The following is a 23,990-nucleotide window of genomic DNA, read 5'->3' as shown; positions in this document are numbered from 1 at the left end:
ACTCAGGCCCTCTCCAAAGACAGAGTCCCTCATTAATTAATTCGGCATACAGCAGCCCTGTACATGCTTCTGTCGTTTGTGTCAGCCCACCTCAGAGTCCAGCTCAGGCCAGTGAAACCTATTGTAGCCCTGCAGGTAGCCCACGTTATAGCCCAGCCCCTGACACTGGAATCAGTTCTGGCCTTACTGTGGCACAGCTGAGCCCCTCTTTGGCTAGTTCAAGTCTTGATGTGGACACCGTGGCCAGTTCCATCGTCCAGAGCTCTGCTCTTCCCGATGCAGTTCAGCCTGATCCCGGTCTTGTTAAGCCTACAGATGGTATCATGCAGACGAGCCCAGAATCTACCAGTTCCTTACCTGATGACTCACCTGCTGCTAGCCCCAACCAGGCCAGTCAGAGTCAGGTCAGCCAGTCCCCAGTTAGTCCTCATGCTGTACCCGACAGGTCTGCTGTTGAAAACCAACAAAGCACTGCCTCTGTAAGCCCCTTGTATCAAAGACCAGCCTCCCCTGTTGATGCTACTTCCTCTCAGGCTAGTCTGAGCTATGCTAGCCCTGTCTGTTCTAGCCCAACTCAGGATAACACTGCGATGCCTAGCACTAGCCACATTACTGAAACGCCTGCTAGTCCCCCACCCCCTTCCCCCTCACCGGTCAGTCCTGCTCAGATATTCTCCTCTCATATTCCAGAAGCGCAAGCTAGCCCAGCTGCAAGTCCTGTTCATGGCCCCACAGATTCAAGTTATACACAGACTTTCCCAAGTCCTGGTCCTGTCATTCCTGTGCAGCCAGAAGTTAGTTCCAGTCCTGTTGTAGCTAGCACCGTGAGGTGTGAGACTAGCTATGCTCCCAGTCCTGTTTGCCCTGTGCTTGCTGCCCCTGTGCAGTCTGAAAATGACCTCAGTCCTGGTCCTGCTAGCCCAGACTGCTCTGATGTTGGTCCTGGTTCTGGAAGTCCTCAGAAAGACACAGAAACAGAGGAAGAGTCTTCAGCTGCTGTGGGTAAGTATCAGCAACGTTTACGTTTATGTCAAAGTGCAGATTTCAGTTTCCAGAGTTCATCGTCTTTTTGTTCCTCTAGACATCAGCGTGGCTGAGGAGCAGGAGGAGGTGGTGGAACCGAGGAAGACTGAAGAGGAGGAGATGGACAGAGAAGCTCCACAGCAGGAGGAGGTGGAGGAGAGACCAGGAGAGGAGGAGCCTGTTGTGAGGACAGAGGAAGGAGGAGTACCAGACCAGGAGGAGGATCTTCCTTCAGGTAGGTCAGGTTTTTAAACCAGATCAGGAACCTGAACCAGGAGGTGTGAGAGTCTAAACAGAACCAGAACCAAATGTGATCTGGTTTCAGTTCTGGTTCTTTATGAAGGTGAGGAGTCAGATTCACTCAGTGTTTGTTTCTCTGCAGGAGTCCAGTCTGCATCGGTCCTGAGTCAAGACCATCAGTCTCCTCCTCCCACGGCTGCTGCGTCCCCCTCACTCCCACAGCCAGCTCCTCCCTCCCCTCAACCCCCCACACCACACTCTGCCTTACCCCCTCAGCAGCCCACCTACTCCCCCTCTCCTTCACCTCCTGCCTTCCCCCTCCCCTCGCTACGATCTGCGACTCCTTCTCTTACTAGAGCTGGCTCTCTGGAGGCCTCCCCCTCCTCCTCCCCTCACAGGACTGCCTTACCCCCCTCCTGCTCCCCCACACCCCACCTCCTCTTTCCCCTCCTCTGGAGGTCCGCCCACAGGAAGAGGAGCCCACCAATCGAGGAGAGGAGACAGGAGCTGAGACTCAGACAGGAGCGAAGGCAGAGCTAGAGGACAAAATATTTTCCAACCAATCACAGAACCAGATTGAAGCCGTTGCTACGGCAACAGAACCCACCAAAGATGAGCACCAATCACATGCTGAGCCTTCAGAGAAGGAGGAGGAGGAGGAGGAGGAGTCAGCTGAAACGCAGGAGTCTGCTTCTGAGGTCGTGGTCAGGCAACAGCCAATAAAGGAGAAGCAGCAGCAGCAGGAGGAGGAGGAGGAGGAGGAGGAGGGAGGAGTGATAGGTAGGATGGATGAAGAGGAGGAGGAGGTGCGGGACGACACCAAGCAGGAGGACCAGTCAGATGTGGAGGAGGAGGAGCTGGTGAGCCCCGTGCTGGATCTGGATGCCTCTTTTGACAAGGAGGTGATGGAGCTGATGACCTCCTCGTCCGTCCCTCCCTCCCTCCTCCACCTCTCCTCCCCCAGTCCGCCTCCCTTCTCCCGCCGGGGGAAGGGTCGGACTCTCAGGCCTCCCCCCTGCTCCTCCAGGCCTTCGGACGACCTCTCCATCCGTCTGAGGCAGTCTCCCTTCTCCACAGAGGCCTCCCCTGAGACCTCCCCCACCAGGGTTCCCATCACGCCACCTCCTCTCTCCCCTCCCTCACCTCCATTCAGGTCCTCCCCTCCGAGCAGAGATTCTCCACCTCTCTGCAAGGTAAGTGGAAAAAAGTAAACTGTGATGATCTCCTCTTCCTCCTCCTCCTCCTCCTCCTCGTCACTCATCTCTCCTTATATGTTTTTACCAGCCCCAGGCGCCTCCCTCCACTGTGCTCCCCCTCACTCCTAAAATCGGCATGGGGAAACCTGCCATCTCTAAGAGGAAGTTCTCCCCCGGCAGAGCCAGGGTCAAACAGGTATGTGACCTTTGACCTCTGATTAAACTGAAAAACTAAAAAAAAAAACTCAGTCAGAAAGTTTGTTTTTACAGTTTCTCATCATTGGATGATTTAGATTTTTCTCCTCAGACAGAAAGAGCAGTCTCCTTCTCCTCCTCCTCCTCGTCTTCTACTACTTCTTTGTCTTTTTCTCCTCCTCTTCTCCTTCTCCTCCTCCTCCTTCTTGAGGTGAATGGTAGTTGGGTTCTCCCTCTCTCCTCCTCTCAGTGGTCAGTAAACCAGCAGCAGACGGCCTCTGTCTCTTCCTCCCTCTGTCTCCTCCCCCCTCTGTCCTCCCCCCTCGGTCCTCCCTCAGGGCTGCAGACAGTTTAAAGATCCAACCACACAGACATGTTCCTCCTCCTCCTCCTCACCTGTCGATCACTAACCATTCTGTCTGTTTTCTCTGCATGTTTCTCTCACACACTCAGAGCTGTAGCATCTGAGGAACATGGAGGTCACTGCATGAAGCTGATTGATTTGATCTGTACGACGATTTGAATGTTTGTGTTGAGAAGCAGCTCCCAGTTTGACCGAGTGTGTCTCAGAGGGCTGTGTGATATGATCTCAGAGACAGAGCTTTTCCTTTCTCTTTAACCAGAAACATCTCTATATATCTCTACCAGACTCCATTGACAAAAACAGGAATTTAACCAGGAGCTGCTGGAATACCACTGCCTCCATCTGTTAGTGTGTCTGTGTTACTGTGTGGTACTTTTACTTCAGTAAAGTATCTGATTACTTCTTCCACCACTGAAGGTCACACAGTAACACAGACACACTAACAGATGGAGGCAGTGGTATTCCAGCAGCTCCTGGTTAAATCCCTGTTTTTGTCAATGGAGTCTGGTATTGGTTGCAGCACATGATACCAGCTCCACCACAAAACAAACGATGGTCGTTTTTATTTCATCATCTGATAAATGTCGTCATATCTCACAGCCCATGTGACCCAGTATGGCTGACTGGTTGCATGTCGTCGTCATGGTAACAGCGTCTCATTACGACTTCCTGTTGGTTTTGCCTGATTTTTAATTTTCTCTGTTTCAGTTTGACTTTTTGTTTTGTGCCTGTTGCATTTATGTTACTGCATTTTGTCCCCTCTCCCTCCTCCCCCATCCTCCCCCTCCCCCTGCACTTTCTCTTTCTCTCCTTCCTCCCCTCCCCCTCTCCTCCTTTTTCTTTGGCCTCCTTCTCCCTCACTTCATCCACCTCCTCCTCCTCCCCCCTGACTCAGGGTTCGTGGTGGAGTAATCGCAGGGCAGTGAGCCCCCCCTCGTCCTCCCAGGATTCCACGGGGGAGGGCGGGTGGGACAGCCCTAAGCCCCGTCCACCGGACTCCCCCCTCTGGAGCATGAGAGTGGTAAAGAAGCGCACCTTAACTCTGATAGGTCTCTCTGTTACTAACCACCCGCTCACTAACTGTGTTCACTCACACCCGCCACTCTGGGAGGTCATGGTGTGAAAAACAGGTGCACCCTGTCTCTCATCCTGTCTGTGTGCTGGAGCTAACACCAGCTTACTAACTGTGTGTCTGTGTGTGTCCACCCCTCTGGGGTGTAAAGGTGGGCAATGAAACGTACCCGCAGACATCGGTTCATGTCAGAGAGACAGAGGTCAGAGGTCACGGTCAGCACCTTGACCCTGAGACCACCACAGACCAGATCCACAGTTCCTGAGTGTGGTACATTCAGGAACTAGAACGAGTGCAGGAAGTCCAGGAAGTGAAATAAACGTGGGGTTGGGGCAGTCTTTGGTTTTAGCCACAAAATATCTACATTGGGGTCCTTGAAAGTTCTTGAATTTCTGTCCAGGTCAGGGAGGGCTCCTCGCTGATGTCATTATCAGTGTTTCCATGGTAACAGATGTGTGATGTCATTCCAGTGGTTAAAACATGATGTCATGGTTTGATGTTGCTCCTCCTTTTTCCTTCTACTCCTCTTCCCCCTCCCTCCTCCCTCTCCCCTCCTCCCTCCTCAGGGCCGTGGTTCAGGGTTTCCAGGCAGGAGGAGGTCCAGAGGAGGAGGTGTTGGAGGAGGAAGAGGAGGAGGCAGAGGAAGGAGCAGACTGAAGACTCAGGACAGTCTGACTATGTCACCTGGAGTAAGAACACACACACACGCACAGTTGATCAGTAGCTGATCGGTAGCTGATGAAGGATATTGATTACTGTTCTGTGTGTGTGTGTGTGTGGTGTGTGTGTGTGTGTGTGTGTGTGTCAGTGTGGGTACGTGGAGCCGCTCCAGCCGAAGGAGGAGGAGGAGAACTCGATGCACAACACGGTGGTGATGTTCTCCACCTCCGACCACTTCACCCTCAGACAGGTACACTCACCTGGACTCAGCCCAGGATCAGATAACACCTGAGTATCACATTACCCCAACATGAATAATCTGATTACATTAAATCCTGTGTGCGTGTGTGCAGGACATGTGTGTGGTGTGTGGTAGTTTTGGTCAGGGAGCTGAAGGCAGACTGTTGGCCTGTTCTCAGTGTGGACAGTGTTACCATCCCTACTGCGTCAACGTCAAGGTTGGTACACACTCTGATTGATTATTGGTAATCAATAGGTTTTTAAAACTGTTTACGACATATCCAATCAATCCAGAATCTGATTGTACTACCTGTAACAGGTAGGAGTTACTTACGATATGGTCACTGCTCTGGTTGTAATCCGATTACTCCTGTAATCTGGTGACTAATAATTCTATGACTTCCAGCGGATCAGATCTGTAATCTGGTTACTGTTAGCTGTAATCTGATTACCCTGTGCTGTGGTTGTGTTCAGATTACGCGGGTGGTCCTGACCAAAGGGTGGCGCTGTCTGGAGTGTACGGTGTGCGAGGCATGTGGCGAGGCCAGCGACCCCGGGCGACTGTTGCTATGTGACGACTGTGACATCAGTTACCACACCTACTGTCTGGACCCGCCCCTCCATACAGTACCTAAAGGAGCCTGGAAGTGCAAGTGGTGGGTCTCTTCATCACCTGTTCATCACCTGTGACTCACCTGTCACTCACCTGTTCTCCTCTCTGTGTGTGTGTTTGTCTCCCTCAGGTGTGTGTGGTGTGTGCAGTGTGGCTCCGCCTCCCCCGGGCTGCACTGTGATTGGCAGAGTAACTACAGTCGCTGTGGACCATGTGCCAGTCTGAGCCGCTGCCCCCTCTGTCAGAGACAGTACACACAGGACGACCTCATCCTGCAGTGTCAGCAGTGTGACAGGTAACACACAACCTGTCTGTACTACCTGTAATCTGACTACCTGTAATCTGACTACTTCTTTTTTTCTTTATTTCATATTACCACCACCACTTTCCTATCTGGTTAGTCTGTAATCTGATTACTGTACCTATAAATTTTCCTCCTCTTCTCACAAGTTGACTTCCTATAATCAGATTACTTTTCCTATAATCAGATTACTTTTCCTATAATCAGATTACTCTTCCTATAATCAGAGTATTTATGATATGGTTACTAATCTGGGTATTCCTCTTATAATTGTTTACTTTTATAGTAATCAGATTACTCCAGTAGATGGCAGTGTAACAGAGAGAGTAGAAAATGAGAACATTAGTATTAAATCAGTGTCTGACTGACAGCCTGAACCTCACCTGTGTTACCTGTCCGTAGGTGGGTCCACGCTCTGTGTCAGGGTCTGACCACCGAGGATGAGGTGGAGGTGGCTGCTGACGAAGGCTTCGACTGTTCGCTGTGCAGAACACACGGCCGCGGCTCCTACGGTAAAAACACACACACTGTTTACAACGATCAGATCAGCTCTGCTGCTCCTGTTACTGGACTCTTACTGTGAAATTTGACTCTGATGCGTGTGTGTGTGTGTGTGTGTGTGTGTGTGTGTGTGTGTGTGTGTGTGTGTGTGTGTGTGTGTGTGTTGCAGGGAGGTCAGACAGCTTTGATTCTCCCTACATGGCTCAGATCATCTCCAGGATCAGAGAACCAGGTCAGTCCCAGCAGCAGCAGCAGCAGCATGAAGAGTAAACACATAATCAATAAATAATAATAATATTGATCTGTGTGTGTGTTCAGATACAAAGACGTACACTCAGGACGGAGTGTGTCTCACAGAGTCAGGTCTGTCTCACCTGCAGTCTCTGGTTGAACCTCTGACATCACCGCGCAGGTACCGCAGGTAAACACCCTGCTCATCTTCCTCCTCCTCTTACTCTCCTCCTCCTCCCTCCCCCCTCTCCTCCCCCTCCTCCTCTTACTCCCTCCTCTCCTCCTCCTCTTACTCTCCTCCTCTTCCTCCTCCTCTTCTTCTCTGGTGGTTTTGGGGGCAGCAGGTGGGCGGAGCCTGATCAGCTGTTTCCTGTCTGCAGGTGTAAACCCAAACTGAAGCTGAGGATCATCAACCAGAACAGCGTGTCTGTCCTGCAGACCCCCCCTGACCCCGACCCCCCCACTGAGCAGGACCACAGCAGAGGTCAGAGGTCACACACAGAAAACACACACTTGTCTTTCTGTTGTTGTAAGGACCCTCACTGATAAAACTCACCTTTCAGGTGACTTGGAGTGTGAGATGAAATCCGACTCCAGCCCCGAGCGAGAACACGTCCACGACGACGACATCACCAAGGAGCCACAAATTACCGACGGCAACAAGAAGAGGAAGAGGAAGCCCTACAGGCCAGGTGAGGAGGGTTTGGACTGTGCTCAGATGTTTCTGTGTTTGTCAGACGTGAGGTCAGAGGTCAGACCTCCACCTGTCTCCTGTGCTCAGGTATCGGGGGGTTCATGGTGCGTCAGCGTGGAGGGAAGGCCGGTCCGAGCAGAATCAAACTGTGCAGAAAAGATTCCACAGAGACGCTGCTGGGCCAAGTCGAAGGTGAGACACCTGTACCTGTGGACACGCCCCCTGGTGTCGGTGTGAACAGGTGACAGACTAAAGGTGAATGTTTTTGTGTGTCGTGCATCAGGCCCATTGGATGCTGACGTTGCCATGGAGACGGCACCCCCTGCCGACCAGACGGAGAAGGTGAAGAAGAGGTACAGGAAGAAGAAGACGAAGCTGGAGGAGGCGTTCCCGTCTTATCTCCAGGTAACACACACACACACACACACACACACACACACACACCCACTCAGGAAATCCCAGCGTTCTGATTGGCTGTCCCCGTCCTCATCCAGGAGGCCTTTTTCGGTCGGGATCTCCTGGACCGGAGTCGGCAGGTGGAGAAAAGGGCGGGGCCAGAGATGCCAGGCGGCAGCCAACCAGGAGCGGCGACGGGTGATATGAAAAGCCCCGCCCCTTCAGGACTGCTGGCGGGTGCCATGGCAACCAACAAGAAGCAGGGAATGCTTCGTGAGTATCTGTTTATCTACTGAAGATGTTCAATCATTTCATTCTATCAGCAGATCCTCATCTCATCTGTGTTTGATCAATCATGTGTGTTGTCATCGTGTGTGTGTGTGTGTGTGTGTGTGTGTGTGTGTGTTCATCCAGCCATGTCGGAGGAAGCTCTGGTGGATCTGTCTGATGTTCTCAACACTGACCCTCACATACTGGCTACAGGACAAACAGGTACACCCCCCCCCCCCACTCTGTCTGTGACCACTCTGATTCACCTGAGTCAGGTGCAGAGTCCCTGTCCACATCATAACTGTGTGTTTGTTTTCAGGTCAGTTCCAGGTGGAGCGCTCCCCCTCTCCGTTCGGTAAGACTCCACTGACCACGTCCTTCCTCCTCCAGATAAAACCAACCGCTCCTTTTTCTTCTTCTTCTTCTTTTCCTCCAGATAACACCGACTGCTGCTGCTTCTTCTCCTCCTGCAGCTTCCTCCTCACCTCCCGTCTATCCATCCCTCATTCAGGACATTATTTAACCTGTCTGTCTGTCTGTCTCCCTCTCAGCTGGTCTGGACATCAGCTCCATGGCCGACGACTCGTCTTTGACCTCTGAGCCTACAGGAAGTGGTGGGCGTGGCCAGAGGTCGGTGCAGGAGGAGCCTCTGGACGCCATCTTGAGCCCCGAGCTTGACAAGATGGTCACAGACGGTGAGTTGATCTCATTCATGATGGTGATGAGCTCAGCACGTCAGAGTCCTGTCCACTGAAGCTCTTGTTTTTACCACCGAAAGACTCTATCTATCTGTATCTGGGTCACAGCAGCCTGGACTCTGGGGTTGTGGACTCTGGGGTTGTGGACTCTGGGGTTGTGGACTCTGGGGTTGTGGCTGGTTGGAAACGTGGTCATTTGATGGCGCTGTTACCAAGATATAGGAGTAAAAACTGTCCGAACACAGCCAGTGCGGACCCTTTAGGATCAGGGGAAATGGGCTTTCTGGACTTGCTGTTAGAGTCTTTGGGCTGGGTTAGAATCCAGTTTATTGATCTGTGACTGATCAGGGACATGTTGTGTTTCAGGTGCTATCCTCAGCAAACTCTACAACATCCCAGGTAAGACTGAGCACACTCACCTCACATGTCAAACCTCCTGAGGAGCATCTGAGCTCTATGACCTCAGTCATCTGAGGTTAGGCCTGAAAAAGTCTTAAAGACAGTTTGAACCAGTTTAAACAAGTTTAGCAAAGTTTGTATCAATCACACAAACAAAAACAACAGAGAGGAGACGAGCAGCGAGCAGGTAAACACACTGACTGTCAGGTGTTAGAGTCTCTGTGGACAGGTCAGTGTCAGTGATGCTGTTCAACAGTCGCACACTGTTTCATCTGGAGTGTGTGTGTGTGTGTGTGTGTGTGTGTGTGTGTGTGTGTGTGTGTGTGTGTGTGTGTGTGTGCGCACGCAGAGTTGGAGGGGAAGGACGTGGAGGAGGTGTTCACTGCTGTTCTCAGTCCAAACAGCAACAACAACCAGCCAGAGCAGAGCCAGCACACACACACTGCTGCTGGGAGCAAGACACACACTCACCACACAGGTACACACACTCACCACACAGGTACACACACAGGTAAACACTCACTTGGGGACTATTTTCAGCGGCGGATTAATCTACATTGTATCTCTGAACAGCCGCTGTGTTTCCTCGCCTGCCGCTGATGAACGGCCTGATGGGAGCCTCTCCTCACTTTCCCAACGCTCCCATGATGCCCGGCGGTGTCCAGGGTCCACAGGGCTTCAGGATGCCCCCTCCCGAGGGTCCCGGCCCCGCCCCTCTCCCTGGCCCCGGGCTGGCCTCGGCCAATCAGGCGGTGACGGGAGAGGGCGAGCAGGACGTGATGTCGACGGCTCAGAGGGGGATGTTGAAGTGGGAGAAAGAGGAAACTCTGGGAGAGCTGGCGACGGTCGCTCCGGTCCTCTACTGCAACACCAACTTCCCCCAGCTGAGGGAGCAGTATCCTGGTACTGACACACACACACACACACACACACACACACACACACACACTGTATCCAGCTGTTTATACAATCACAGTTTGAACACTGAAAATAACAATTCAACATGTCAAGTAAAACAGCTGATAATAGATAAACTGTGTGTGTGTGTGTGTGTGTGTGTGTGTCAGACTGGTCCACCAGAGTGAAGCAGATTGCCAAACTGTGGAGGAAAGCCAGTTCTCAGGACCGAGCGCCGTACGTGGTGAGTGACAGTCTGATGTTAAAGAGTCAGGTTGGTTCCTGAGTGAAGACGTGAAGCTGAGCTCAGAGGCTCCTGATGTCTCCACAGTAAACAGTAGAGGCCCTGACATCGGGCCCTGGAGAACTCCACAGGTTATTTTACAGAGGAAACCAGCGAACGACAGGAAGCTTCAGTTTTAGAGACTTTAGTGTTTATTGGCATGTGAGACACACAGAGTTCAGCTGTGAAAATGTTTGGTCGACTGATGACACAGAATTTACACAAACTCTAACACAAAAACATGTTTCATTAAAATAGAAGTTTTAGAAAGTAAAGTTTAAATAAATCAAACTAATAAAACTGAAGTTTGAGCCACAGTTAGTGTTATTATCCTGTCACAGTGTTTATTCAGTCTCGCAGCTCTGTATTACCTTTATTAGCTGTAACTGGACTGGTTGTTCGAGGCGTTCGATGACCTGCTAAAACATCCTGTTTTCCTCCGGCAGCAAAAAGCTCGGGACAACCGGGCGGCTCAGCGCATCAACAAGGTGCAGCTGTCCAACGACCCGCTCAAACGCCCCCCACCCTCACAGCCGCTGCAGCAGCAGCATCATCAGCAGCAGCAGCAGCCGCCGCCGCCGCCGCCGCCGCTTCCGCTGGGACCTTACGATCCTGTTTCCATAGAAACGGAGGTGGCATTCAAGGACCCGCTGAGGCCCAAAGAGTCGGAGCAGGAGCAGGAGTGGAAGATGAGACAGGTGAGTTTCAGTGTGTTTGTCTCTAACACATCATCACCACACACACACACACACACACACAGAGGGAGAAACCAACACCAGACTCCAGTCACTAACTGCAGGATTTAAATTGGACTGAACCTGTTGATGCTGCTCACTGCAGAGGAACGTCTGATGCATTCAGGTGTTCATCAGTCTGCAGCTGTTAATCCACAGCACAGTATGATGCAGTACCAGTAGTAGTAGTAGTAGTAGTAGTATTGGAGTAGTAGTAGTGTCAAAGTGTCTGTGACCTGCAGCAGGACGGTGTTGGTTTCCCGCTCTGAGTAGTAACCATGGTAACCATCAGGCTGCATGTCACTGGGGGGGGCTGCGGAGACAGTGGAGAGATGAGGGGGGGCTTGTTGTCACTGATGATGATGATGATGATGTTGATGTTGATGTTCAGACTCCACTAACGTCTCTGATGTAATTGTCATTGAAAAGGGAGAGGGTAATGACAGATGGGGAGCCGGTAAGAAGAGGCAGGAAAATCTCCCCCAAAGCAAAAAATCACCAACAGATAAAGATTGTCCCTACCAGGCATCTGTAGCAGGAGGTGGCAAAGAGGCTCTGGTAAGATCTCAAGGCGAACCTGTTCGAGGCAGACTTCCTGGATCCAGACCCTCTGAAATCCACTTCCTGTCCCAGGTCAGAGCCGAGCCGGTCCACACTTCAGTTTCCACTCTGATCCCCTGGAGTTCTGCAGCTGGTTTACTGACTGTTTACATCCTATTTACAGCTGATTTTCAGCCTGTTTTCAGCCTGTTTTCAGCCTGTTTTCAGCCTGTTTTCAGCCTGTTTACAGCCTGAATCGTTGTCATGTGGACCAGCACTCAGTCAGAGGATAGTGAGCTGTTGTGTTTGAGCTTCTTCAGTCTCAGGTTTGATTCCAGCTGCAGAATAAAATCCTCCAGGACAGAGACAGGAAACAGGAACTGTTAAACTGAGACCGACCCAGACCCAGACCCAGACTGAAGAGGATTTCAGAGCCGTGGACCAGGACGGTCTCGGTCATCGTCTCTGGGCCAACGTACAGTCAGAGTCTGATGTGACGCTCAGAGTCTGTGTCCGAGGCCTCAGTCTGCCTCCGAACTGACTGATTTTACTCTGAAGGGAAACTGCCTCACTCTGAACGTTGGTCTGCCGCCGTCCTCCGACCTCCACCTCACTTCCTGTCAGAGATCATGTGACAGGAAGTCCAGTGTGAGGTCGGTCGGCCGGAGGACGACGGCAGCTTCACCTTCACTGTGAGCAGGTGTGAGGAACCAGGTGAGAGACAGACAGGAAAGAGCAGTCGGCAGGGAGGAGTAAGGACACACCCCCACCTACACCCCCACCAGACCCAGACCCAGAACCAGAACCAGAACCACAGTGGGACTGAAGAGTTCTGTCTGCAGCAGCTCTCACACAGTCTGTCTGGTTGAGTCCTCCTCATGATGGGAGTGTTTGTGGTTTCTGCTGCCTCCACCCTGCACGCTGTAAACTCCTCCTCCATCACTGACCTCCACCTTCACTGAGAGAGAGAGAGAGAGAGAGAGAGAGAGAGGGAAAGAGAGCATTACTAGCTGCCATGTCATCATGTTTTAACTCCACCTGTAGAGACACTCAATGACTCCTCACTGTTCCTCCTCCATCTGTTCCTCCTCCTCCTTACTGTTTCTCTTTCTCCTCCTCCTCCTCCTCGTCCTCTCTCCATCTCTTCCTCTCCTCCTCCTCCTCCTCCTCCCCCTCCCCCCCCTCTCTCCTCCTCCTCCTCTCTCAGCAAATGCGTCAGAAGAGTAAGCAGCTGGCGAAGATCGAGGCGAACTCAGAAGTTGGAGCAGGTGAAGAACGAGCAGCGGCAGCAGCAGCTCCTGGCGAGCCAGCGTCTGTCTGGGCGTCTGTCCCCGGAGACGGGCAGCCGCAGCCCTGTGACCCCCGCCCAGCAGCAGCCTGCGGGGGGCGCCGCCTCCCCCCTCCACCCCGCGGCCTCCAGGGAGGGCCAGTCCAGGCAGCACCTCCTCCCACAGGGGGGCCAGAGCTCGGGAGCGGCCGACGACGTCTTCCTCAGGCCGCAGGCTCCTCCTCCCTCCGGCTTCTCCCCTCTGCACCAGCCCCCGTCCTCCCCCCAGATGTTCTCCCCGCCCTCCTCCCGCCCCTCCTCGCCCTGGGATCCTTACGGTAAGATACCAGGGACTCCTCGCCCCACCTCCTCCCAGTCTGGTGGCACCCCAGCTCCTCCTCAGCAGCAGCAGCGCCGGAACTCCCTCAGCGCCTCCCCAGCCCACGATGTCTTCGGCTCCCCCGCACCGTCCCCCGACTCCAAGACCTCTGACATCTCCAGGGCCCTCGGACCACAACCAGGTAACTCCCCCTGTCTCCTCTTCCTTGTTTTTTCCTTCTCCTCTTTTTCTCCTTCCTTACACCTCTCCTCATCCTCTCGTCGTTTTCTCCTCCTCCTCACCTCCTCCTTGTGTTCTCCTCCCAGGCCTGCAGCAGAGCAGAGCAGGTATGATGAGCCCCCCCTCTGGCTCGGCCTCTGACCTCACAGCCAGACTTGGTATCCGAGCAGCAGAGACCTACCAGAGGACTCCTCTTAACACCGGTAATCTCCGTGCTGGGGGGTTGGCAGGTGAACTGGTCCAGGGAGGGGTCTTTAAAGCCCCCATGCCCCCCCAGCATCAGCCTCAGCAGGAGGTGTTTGGAGGCGCAGGAGGAGGAGGAGGAGGAGGAAGGAGGGACCCGTCCAGACCCACAGACCTGGGCTTTGCCCTCCCCCCATCTCAGGATCCTCCCTTCCCCTCCAGTCCGCTGTCAGGGCTAGGCTCCCCCCACCGCAGCCCGTACGCCCAGACGCCCGGCACCCCCAGACCCGACTACAGCCAGCAGATCGCAGACCCCTTCGCCCAGCAGTCACCTTTGACCTCCCGGCCCTCTCCTGACCCCTACGCCAACCCCCAGACCCCGGTACTCCACGCCCACACTCCGACCCCTCGTACCTCCCCACCCCGCCCGCACTGCGCCTGGACCAGTACAACCAGCAGTCCGCCACCCGTCGGCCGTCCCCTTCCCACCCGACCCTCGACCCCTACGCCTCCAACCCGGGGACGCCCCGCCCCTCCGTCACCGAGCGTTTCCCTCGGTCGCCGGGGAGTCAGCGAACAGCCGACCCCTACGCCCAGCCCGTGGGTACACCGCGACCCTCGCGGACCCGTACGCCCAGCAGCCCTCCACGCCACGGCCCCAGAAGGGCCCCGAGCCCTTCATCCAGGCCCCGGTGGACAGCTTCACTCCTCAGCCTGCAGGGTCCGGGTCGTCCCCTCTGGCTCCAGGACTGTCTGGAGACGCAGTGACCTTCACCCAGACACACCACCAGGTACCACCACACTGTACTATACTGTGTACTGCAGGTTACACTCACTGTACTGAAGTATATACACTGTACTGCAGTTCTTTATTGTGTTGTGTTTGTGTTTTCTCTCTTCAGTGCAGCAGTCTCCAGGAAGACAACAACAACAACAGGACTCATTTCCCAGAACCCCCAGCAGCCAGACCCCAAAGCACCCTGGGATATCAGATGAGGGCGGTTTCTCTGGTTTGGCCGGTCAGACTCCGGGACACGACCCCTTCGAACAGGGTCACATGACACCAGGCCCCTCGCAGACGGACAAGACGACAGCCAATGAAATGGCCGTGCTGGGAGTGGCCTCTTTAGACGGACCAATGAGCGTTCTGCCTCAGCCCGGTGACTCCGAGGAGAAGCTGAGACAGGTAGGACAGGTGACCTCACCTGAGAGCAGCTCAGTCCTCTGCGGTTTGTTGTGTTGTCTGTGTTCCACTGTGTTCTCTGTGTGCTGCAGCGTCAGCGGCTGCGGCAGCTCATCCTGAGGCAGCAGCAGCAGAAGAGCGCCCTCCGGCAGGAGAAGGGTCTCCAGGAGCCGGCCTCTGGACCTGCTGCTCCTCCTGGACCCGCCCCTGGTTCAGGAACTCCCCGGCACTGGTCCCAGGAGGACTCATCCAACTCCACCGCTCCTCCAGCAGACCTGTTTGGACGCCCCCCGCCTCCCTACCCCGGCACGGTGAGGCCCGGTGGGCCGGCGGTAGCTCCGGGCCCGAGGTTCCCCGGAGGATTCCCAGGGGAGCAGCAGAGGGGCTTCACCCCCAACGAGGTTCCCTTCCCCAGGCAGAGCCTCCCCAGAGAGCTGGGTGTCAGAGGACCAGCGCTGAGGTGAGAGGACTAACAGAACCTGGTCCTGACCAACCCTGATGATGTGGTCTGTTGAACTCACGTCTCCTCTCCTCCAGGTTCGGCGCTCCTCCAGGAGCTCCAGCGGGCCTCCAGGACTCCTTCCTGCGTGCTCCCCAGGGCGCGGTGCCTGGATCCGGGCTCAGGTGGGGTGGAGGGAGTCACTGTCCAGATGAGAAGGCCGATGTCCGGGGAGTTCATCCGGCATCCGACCCCTCAACGCTCCCAACGCGCACATGATGCCAGGTCAGGACGGCATCATTGATTAGTTGATTGATTGATTGATCCATGGTGTCTAAAAATCACCGAGATCAGGAGTCAAAGTGCAGGAGCTGAAACTGAAGATGACCTTTGACCTCGATAAACTGGAGCTGCAGTTTGATTTTCTGGTATTGACACTTCAGGATCTGAATTCTAATTATTATTTATTGATTTTATGAACACTCCCACCCCTCCACCCCTCCACCCCTCCCTCCTCAGGTGTCCCCCAGCCGTTCCCCCCCCGCTCCCTCCACATCCAGCAGCACAGCATCATGGGACAGCCATACATCGAGCTTCGACACCGGGCCCCGGAGAACCGCCTGAGGCTGCCTTTCCCTCTGCCGACCGCCCCGGACTCCGAGGCCCCGCTGCCGTCCCCGGTCAGGCCGGCTCAGGGTGCCAGGATGGGCGAGGTGCCTCTGGGCCAGCAGATGGTGATGGCGGGCGGCGTGGAGCAGATGAACCAGCAGCTCGGCCACGCAGCAGCTCTGACTCAGAGTGGCGAGTCGACGCTCCCGGGGGCCGATGGGATAGAGGAGCACCTGGAGGGGGAGGACTCGGCCGTGAAGGATCTGGAGGACGTGGAGGTGAAAGATCTGGTCGACCTCAACCTGAACCTCGACCCCGAAGACGGTACGAACGCACAAGTCACGTGATCCTCGGAGGGATCGGGTTGATTTCATCCTGTCTGACTCACTCTGGATTTGTGTTTCAGGTAAAGAGGACCTGGATCTGGGTCCGAATGACCTCCACCTGGACGACTTCCTGCTGTCGGGGAAGTTCGACCTGATCGCCTACGCCGACCCCGAGCTCAACCTGGAGGACAAGAAGGACATGTTCAACGAGGAGCTGGACCTGGAGCCGGTGGAGGAGAAGGACGAAGTGGGCGGGTCCAGGAAGACGGATGGCCACGCCCACCAGGTAAAACAGGAAGTGAATGACGGCATCAAGACAGAAGCCAGAGACAGCCCCGCCTCCACCCAGCACCTCACAACACAGCCTGGGCTCCCCACCACCAGCAGACCCCCTGGACCACCAGGACCTCCAGGGACCAAGGCAGCAGGCTCCTCCGGCCTCCTCAGCAAGGTGGGACCATCTATATATATTGGTCTATATATTGGTACTAATCAATAACAGGATAAACCAGTGATCAATAAAGAAGCAATAATACATGACTGCCCCCCCCTGCAGGAGAAGGTGGAGGACTCTGGTTCTGGTTCAGGGGCCCTGCCAGTTCTCCAGGCCCAGGAACAGGCTCCGTCATCAGGCCTCACTCCCAGGGTTCACCCCCCCATGGCTGCAGGTACACAGATCTCAAACAGCTCATCTGATCAGTTATTGATCGATTATTGATCTGTTTTTACTGAGCTGATGTTTAACCAGAAAGTCTCCTCCTCCTCCTCCTCCTCTCTCCTCCTCTCTCCTCCTCAGGTCACCCGTCTGTCTTCCAGCAGCAGCAGAGACCCTTTGGACCCTCCCCCTCCTCCTCAGCTCTCCTCCCTCCTCACCCTCAGGTCCCCCCCACCGCTCCTCACCCGCTGTCCCTCCAGCCCCCCCAGCCTCGTCTCCTCCTCAACCCCCCCACCCAGCCCTCACACCCGGGAACGTCCACCCAGACCCTGACCCAGTCTCAGGGCCAGGCTGTTTTCCCCCAGAACCAGAACCAGGTACAGAACCAGAACCAGAACCAGAACAAGCACCGGCCTCTGCTCCTGGAGGAGCAGCCGCTCCTCCTGCAGGATCTCCTGGACCAGGAGCGTCAGGAGCAGCAGCAGCAGAAACAGATGCAGGCCCTGATCAGACAGAGGTCCACACCAGACCCTCTGTTCCCCAGCATGGGTAAGACCTGGACCCTGACAGACCTGAACCTGAGCGTCATGCTTTTAATTTGAAAAGGTCCTTTGTGAACGCTGTGTGTGTGTGTGTGTGTGTGTCCAGCAGACTTTGACTCCATCACTGACCCCATCATGAAGGCTAAGATGGTGGCTCTGAAGGGCATCAACAAGGTGATGACTCAGGGGAACCTGGGTCTGAACCCCATCGTCATCAACAGGTACGACCTCTGACCTCTGACCTCAGATGGCTCAGACGGAGCAGATGATATTTTGTGGTGGAGGTTATTTGAAGCTGAGTTGCGTTGGTTAAAGGACAAACTGTTTCTCAGGTTCCAGCAGACTCCAGCTCCAGCGGCCCCGGGTCCAGAGGGGCCCCCTCAGCCTCCACACCTGGTACAGGTAAGAGCCGTGTGTCCCACAGAGGACCGTCAGCCTCTGTCTCCTCTCTGCTGAGCTCTGAGTGTCTCTCTCTTCCTCTCAGGACGGGAAGCTGAACCCTCAGCTGGTGCGACCCAGCCCCCCCAGCTTCGGCCCCGGCTTCGTCAGTGAGTATCAGGAAGTGATGGGAGGACGACGAACGTCCTCACTTTGTCTCTCAGTGTCCGTTAAACAGAAGAGACAGAACACGTCTTAGATAAAGAGAAAACACAGATGAAGTGACAGCTGTGGTTCTTCCTGCAGACGAGTCTCAGCGGCGTCAGTACGAGGAGTGGCTGGGCGAGACGCAGCAGCTCCTGCAGATGCAGCAGCGCCTCCTGGAGGAGCAGATCGCCGCCCACCGCAAGACCAAGAAGGCCCTGTCGGCCAAGCAGAGGACGGCCAAGAAGGCCGGCCGAGCGTTCGCCGAGGAGGACGCCGCCCAGCTCCGCTACATCACCGAGCAGCAGGGGACGGTCCAGAAGCAGCTGGAGCAGGTAGATACACCTGGGAACACAGGAGAGCAGCTGCACACACACTCAGACACACGGTGACAGAATAACTGTGGGAGTGTGTGTGAGTGACCCTGAGCTGTGTGTGAGGTGACTGTGTGTGGTTTGTGTGTTCAGATCAGGAAGCAGCAGAAGGATCACGCCGAGCTGATCGAGGACTACAGGACCAAACAGCAGCAGCAGAGAGCTCTGCAGCAGCCGCCAGCTGCCCCCCCCATGATGCCCGCAGGAGCCCCCCCCATCCCCCAGACTCTGCTGTCCCAGCCCATGGGCCCCGGCCCGGCCTGCGTCTCTAACGTCCCTCCTGGTTGGACTCCGGGGGGCGGGGCTCCAGGAGTGATGGGGCAGAGGATGCCGCATCACCTGCCCCATCAGATGACCCCCACCATGCCGAACGCCCCCCAGGCCTCCCCCCACACCCAGACCCCCCCGGTCATGGTGCCTAGCCTCGCCACTCCGACAGCGGGCTTCAGCACCAGCCCCCGGGGCCCCACCGGAGGAGCCAACGGAGCAGCAGCGGACGCAGCCGCCCCCACGCCGCAGGTAAGACCACAGACGACTGAGGACGCGGCGTGGGAGGAGTTTTTCATCTCAGACGTGTCTGACTCGTCCTCTGTCTCCGACCTGCAGGTGAAGTTTGACGACAACAACCCGTTCAGCGAAGGTTTCCAGGAGAGAGAGCGGAGGGAGAGGCTGAGGGAGCAGCAGGAGCGGCAGAGAGTCCAGCTCATGCAGGAGGTGACCCCCCACCCTGCCGTCTCTCTCCCCACAGGAGGCACCGGCTCGGCTCTAACTGTCTCCCTCTGCTCTCAGGTGGAGCGTCACCGGGCCCTGCAGCAGAGACTGGAGCTGGAGCAGCAAGGCCTCCTGGGAGCCTCCATGGGTCCCGGGACCGGAGTCGCAGCCGGAGCTCGCCTCGGACAAACACCCGGATCCGGAGCTCCTGCGGGGCCGACTCCCGCCCCGGGCGGGGACAGCCTGTCGCAGATGCCTTTCTTCAGCTCCGAGCTGCCCCAGGATTTCCTCCAGTCCCCCCCGGCCTCCAGACCGCCAGCGCAGCACCAGGGCCAGGTGGGGGCGCCGTTCTCCCAGCAGGTAGGCCTCCACCAGGGCTTCACAGGACCCCTGCACCCTGGAGCTCACCCGGGTCCCGGGCTGCTGCCCGGTGTCGCAGCTGAGCGGAGCAGGGTCCTGCCTGAACACGGCCCCCCTGTGGACGTGGCTCCCTCCGGCCTCCAGACCAGACCGAGGCTCCCGGGCCCCGCCGGGCCCTCGACTCCAGGACAGGTCCGCCCGGCTGGGATCAGCGCCGCAGGAATGACCCCCTCCCATCCCGGGGGTCAGGCTCATCGATTCGGACACGACTCCTCCTCTTCGTCCCCCTCAACCCCCCTCCCTCCCTCGTTCCCCGGAGGCCCCGCCTCCCTCATCCAGCTCTACTCTGACATCATCCCAGACGACAAACCCAAGAAGAGGAGGAGCAGGAAGAGGGAGGGAGAGGACGCCGCAGGGGGATCCAGAACGCCCCTGTCCTCCCACTCAGATGACATCACAGCCCCGCCCACTCCGGCGGTCTCTGACACTTCCTGCTCCACGCCCACTCGATGCAGCCTGGACCAATCAGACGTGTTGTTCCCCGGTCTGGCCCCGTCATCCGAGCTGGAGAGGCAGCTGTCGGTCAGCTCCGCTGCCCAGCAGAGAGCCTCCGTCCTGGGCACGGAGTGTCAGAGAGGCCCCCTGTCTGCAGCTCGTCTGGAGGTCAAGGTTCGGAGATTTAGTGAGAAAACTGATGTTGTTTGTTGTTGAGCTCAGGGCTTCATTCTGTGTCCTCGTCTGTCTCGCAGGAGGAGCAGGAGGAGGGCGGGGCCTGCGGAGGAGGCGTGGTGAAGATGGAGGAGGGCGGGGTGGAGGGATTCTCCTCCCCCTCTCCTCTCCAGGGGGGAGGTAAAGACGGAGACGGAGGGAAGGAGCTGCTCAGACACCTGCTCAAGGACAAGACCTCCCCAGCCACCACGCCGTCGCCCACCGGCCAGGCCACGCCCACCGCCCGCCGCCAGCTGTCCAACGAGAGCGTCCGGTCCGAGGAGGAGGACAGGCCTGGTTCTCATAGCAACGTGGTGAGGAGGGGGGGCGTAGAGGGATGCGGGTTGGTAGCGTGTTGGTGCAGGACTGACCCGGTGCTCTTATCCTCCTCCAGGTGATGATGGACAGTCCAGGTCCAGACCTGCTGGACAGGAAGAAGACTCAGCGCTGTAAGAGACTCGCTCGGCCCGACAAGGACAAAGCTCCTGCCAAATACAAGAGGAGGAAGAGAGAGGAGGAGGAGAAGACGCTGCACTCCTCCTCCACCTCCTCCGACCCCCTGATGACACAGCTCAGACAGGTACACCTCCTCTCTGCTCCTCCTCACCTCCTCTATCACTCTTCAGTTTGGTTATTGCTTATTGTCTGTATTGATTATTGATTACCGCCCCCTCAGCTGTCGGTGCTGCCCCTCATGGAGCCTGTTCTGGGGGTGGATCTGAGTCTGTTCCCCCCGTACGGCAGCTCCTCTCTGGGCAGAGACTCCAGACTGACGGGCTCCTTCGGTAACGGCTGCCTGGACGGAGTCACCGACTACTACTCCCAACTCATATACAAGGTACTCCTGCAGAAATACTGCAGTAATACTGCTGCTGTGACTCTGTGTCAGTTACACAGATGTTTAACCTTCTTCACTCTGACCCCCCCCCCAAGCAGAATAACCTCAGTAACCCCCCCACACCTCCGGCCTCGCTGCCCCCCACACCTCCACCTGTGGCCAGGCAGAAACTGGTGAACGGCTTCGCCACGACGGAGGAGCTGTCCAGGAAGGACATCACGGAGCAGGATGGTGAGAGGGTGATCCTCGTTAGTCCAACCAGTCAGGAACAGGAAGTGCTTTTATTTTGAAGTAACTCTCTGGTGTTTCCTCAGTGAAAGGTGTGTCAGGGCTGAAGCAGAAAGGGGAGGAGCTTCTGGCTCTGAACCACGCCACCAAGACCGTAGACGTCCCCGCCTCCCTGCCGACCCCGCCCCACAACAACCAGGAGGAGCTCAGGTAAACTCCACCTCCTCCTCTCCCTCCTCCCTCCTCCTCCTCCTCTTCCTCCTCTGACTCGTCTTTCTCCTTCCTGTGTTTTCCCTCCTCAGGGTCCAGGACTCGTCGGAGCGCGACAGCCCAGACGGCTTCGTCCCGTCGTCGTCTCCGGAGAGCGTGGCGGACATGGAGGTCAGCAGGTACCCCGACCTCTCCTTCATCAAACTGGAGCCGCCCTCGCCCTGCCCCTCGCCTCCGATACCCATGATGCCCTGCGCCTTGGGGAAAGGTCGGCCATGTTCAGAGTCACGCTGCCTGTCTGTCTGTCTTTACCGCAGCTGTCGAAGGAGGACTAACAACACACCTTAATGTGTGTGTGTGTGTGTGTGTGTGTGTGTGTGTGTGTGTGTGCGCAGGCTCTGCGATGAAACAGGAAGTGAAGGCGGAGCCTAACCATCAGGGTCCTCCCTCCTGCTCCAACACAGACCTGGTTACCATAGCGATCACCCTGAACCCTGTGGCAGCTCAGGTAAACAAACGGATCCATGTGGAACCAGTCTTTAAATCTGGAGGTGGGGGGGGGTCAGTGAGTAGCCCCTCCCTCCTGATGACATCACTGTGTTGTTTCCAGAACGTAGCAGGTGTGATGGCGGCGGTGGCGGAGCTCCTTCGGGTCCCGGTCCCCGTCGACTACCAGCTGAGCCGGCCGGCCGGCCCTGAGCGCAGCTCCCTGGCCCTGCTGGCCGGAGTGCGAGTGCCGCTGACGCAGGTAAGACCCCGCCCACACAGGTGATCACGCTGATGTCACACAGAGAGGTTAAAGAAAAAGGAAACTCAGCTGACAGAACACCTGGAGGTCACGATACAAGAACACACCTGCACCTGACAGGTCCTGTAACCTGCTGGGTTAATGTGTGTGTGTGTGTGTGTGTGTGTGCGCAGGGTTCGACAGGCAGCCGTCAGCAGAGACCTCCACCTGCAGCTGGAAACACTGGTCTGTACATCACCTGTTCACCTGCGTCACTCCCTGCTCCTGTCTCGCTCTGCTGTGATTGACAGCTGTGTTTCCTGTGTGTGTTTCCTCCAGGTGTCAGGATGGACTACAACCAACATGGCGGCTCTGCTGCTGCTGCTGCAGCCAGGTCTCAGTGCTGCAGCTACTGCAAGGTGCTGCTGGGAAACGGAGTCCGCATCATTAAAGAGCTCAAACAGGTGGGACTCAGCAGACAGCTCTGTGAGAGGGTAGAACTACAAAGATGTCGGACAGGAAGTCACTGTGTGTGTGTGTGTGTGTGTGTGTGTGTGTGTGTGTGTGTGTGTGTGTGTGTTACAGGAGGGTCAGTCCAGACCAGGATCCAGCCTGGTGTTCTGTAGTCCGAACTGCTCTGCTCTCTACACATCTGACCTGCAGAGCAGAACACCTGGAACCAAGGTGAGAGGTTACATCAGATTATTGGTTATTGATCAGGAGCAGCAGCTGTGTTTGAGGGGGACTGTAAAGGGGTGACACACCCGTCTGAAGGGGTCATGGCGAGCAGTTGATGACATCATAGCGTCTCTCGGTCTGTCCTCAGCCTGCGGTCCCCGTCCTGCTCTCCGGCTCTGAGCGCCCCCCTCCCAGCAGAGTCCAGCACCAGTACACCAACAACATGTCCTCCATTGCTGTCCACTCCCTCCCCCAGACTCCCCCCTCACCTCCCCCAGCCTCCTCCTCCCCAACACTCTCCTTCCCCCCTGCCTCCGCCATCACCATGGAGACCAGGCCCCGCATGGACAGCCTGAAGGTGGGTGTGGCCGCCGACCTGAACGATTGATTTGTGATCAGTGAAATGATTCGATGGTCGATTGACTCTGATTGGTTTACAGGTGAAGGTGAAGTTGAAGCCCCGCCCCCGCGCGGTCCCAGGTGGGGAGGACTTGTCTCGACACGGAAAGAGGATGAAGAATTCCCGCTGGAGACGCTGGAGCGTTAGCATCACACTCAGCCGGTTAGCATCCCACTGAGCTAGTTAGCCTGTTAGCATCACTCTTAGCTGGTTAGCATTACCCTGTACCTCTCTGCTTTTTACCCAGGGGTCCTTGCATCCCTAACGAGGCGGTCGCCATACCAACAGAGGAGGAAGTAGACGTTCTGTTGAAGAAGTTGGGGGTGTGTCTTCGCCCCGACCCGCTGCCCAAAGACCAGCGGAGGTGCTGCTTCTGTCACCAGCAGGGAGATGGACAGACGGACGGACCGGCCAGACTGCTGAACCTGGACCTGGATCTGTGGGTGAGTCTGCGGGGCTCTGGTCTGGGTCAGCGGCATCTCTGATGGAGGTCTAGACCAGCAGAGTCTCGGTTAATAACCTGTCTGTCGCCGTGTCTCAGGTCCACCTGAACTGCGCCCTGTGGTCCAGTGAGGTGTACGAGACTCAGGCCGGCGCTCTGATCAACGTGGAACTGGCTCTGAGACGAGGTCTGACTCTGCGCTGCGCCCACTGTCAGCAGACCGGCGCCACGAGCGGCTGCAACCGCCTCCGCTGCACCAACACCTACCACTTCACCTGCGCCCTGCAGGCCCACTGCACCTTCTTCAAGGTACGCACAGCACGAGGGTAGAGGTTGGAGACACTGATGTTCACACACTCACCTGTCTGAGCCGACACACAGTGAACACACCTGGTCACACCTGGTCACACCTGTGTCTGTGT

The 23,990-nt window shown here is 56.2% G+C and overlaps 1 protein-coding gene across 1 annotated transcript in view; it reads left to right on the top strand.

Annotated features, from left to right (window-relative positions):
* The window catches only part of LOC108890120 (histone-lysine N-methyltransferase 2C), a 40,278-nt gene that overhangs the window by 11,953 nt on the left and 4,335 nt on the right, over positions 1-23,990 (top strand). Inside the window, 61 exon segments of the mRNA XM_051067407.1 lie at positions 198-445; positions 888-1,002; positions 1,620-2,456; positions 2,548-2,655; positions 3,914-4,039; positions 4,657-4,779; positions 4,899-5,000; positions 5,104-5,208; positions 5,465-5,646; positions 5,734-5,898; positions 6,307-6,416; positions 6,575-6,637; positions 6,724-6,826; positions 7,017-7,120; positions 7,200-7,328; positions 7,418-7,522; positions 7,614-7,735; positions 7,825-7,999; positions 8,141-8,218; positions 8,316-8,351; positions 8,548-8,691; positions 9,061-9,093; positions 9,443-9,571; positions 9,667-9,996; positions 10,161-10,234; positions 10,720-10,971; positions 11,437-11,565; positions 12,755-12,796; positions 12,798-13,335; positions 13,460-13,932; positions 13,935-14,172; positions 14,175-14,347; positions 14,464-14,742; positions 14,832-15,199; positions 15,277-15,455; positions 15,698-16,111; positions 16,194-16,564; positions 16,670-16,781; positions 16,910-17,317; positions 17,420-17,531; positions 17,643-17,712; positions 17,795-17,858; positions 17,995-18,227; positions 18,360-18,785; positions 18,873-18,980; positions 19,056-20,006; positions 20,087-20,359; positions 20,440-20,625; positions 20,722-20,883; positions 20,979-21,114; positions 21,198-21,321; positions 21,414-21,589; positions 21,717-21,829; positions 21,932-22,069; positions 22,243-22,294; positions 22,388-22,512; positions 22,634-22,732; positions 22,875-23,084; positions 23,167-23,288; positions 23,374-23,569; positions 23,668-23,877. Coding sequence (XP_050923364.1) covers positions 198-445; positions 888-1,002; positions 1,620-2,456; positions 2,548-2,655; positions 3,914-4,039; positions 4,657-4,779; positions 4,899-5,000; positions 5,104-5,208; positions 5,465-5,646; positions 5,734-5,898; positions 6,307-6,416; positions 6,575-6,637; positions 6,724-6,826; positions 7,017-7,120; positions 7,200-7,328; positions 7,418-7,522; positions 7,614-7,735; positions 7,825-7,999; positions 8,141-8,218; positions 8,316-8,351; positions 8,548-8,691; positions 9,061-9,093; positions 9,443-9,571; positions 9,667-9,996; positions 10,161-10,234; positions 10,720-10,971; positions 11,437-11,565; positions 12,755-12,796; positions 12,798-13,335; positions 13,460-13,932; positions 13,935-14,172; positions 14,175-14,347; positions 14,464-14,742; positions 14,832-15,199; positions 15,277-15,455; positions 15,698-16,111; positions 16,194-16,564; positions 16,670-16,781; positions 16,910-17,317; positions 17,420-17,531; positions 17,643-17,712; positions 17,795-17,858; positions 17,995-18,227; positions 18,360-18,785; positions 18,873-18,980; positions 19,056-20,006; positions 20,087-20,359; positions 20,440-20,625; positions 20,722-20,883; positions 20,979-21,114; positions 21,198-21,321; positions 21,414-21,589; positions 21,717-21,829; positions 21,932-22,069; positions 22,243-22,294; positions 22,388-22,512; positions 22,634-22,732; positions 22,875-23,084; positions 23,167-23,288; positions 23,374-23,569; positions 23,668-23,877 — 12,108 coding nt within the window.

This window comes from Lates calcarifer, unplaced genomic scaffold (genome assembly GCF_001640805.2).
Source record: "Lates calcarifer isolate ASB-BC8 unplaced genomic scaffold, TLL_Latcal_v3 _unitig_1690_quiver_535, whole genome shotgun sequence".
NCBI classification, from domain to species: domain Eukaryota; kingdom Metazoa; phylum Chordata; class Actinopteri; family Centropomidae; genus Lates; species Lates calcarifer.
The sequence above is the reverse complement of the archived record's forward strand: the minus strand, read 5'-3'. Positions and strand labels throughout refer to the sequence as shown.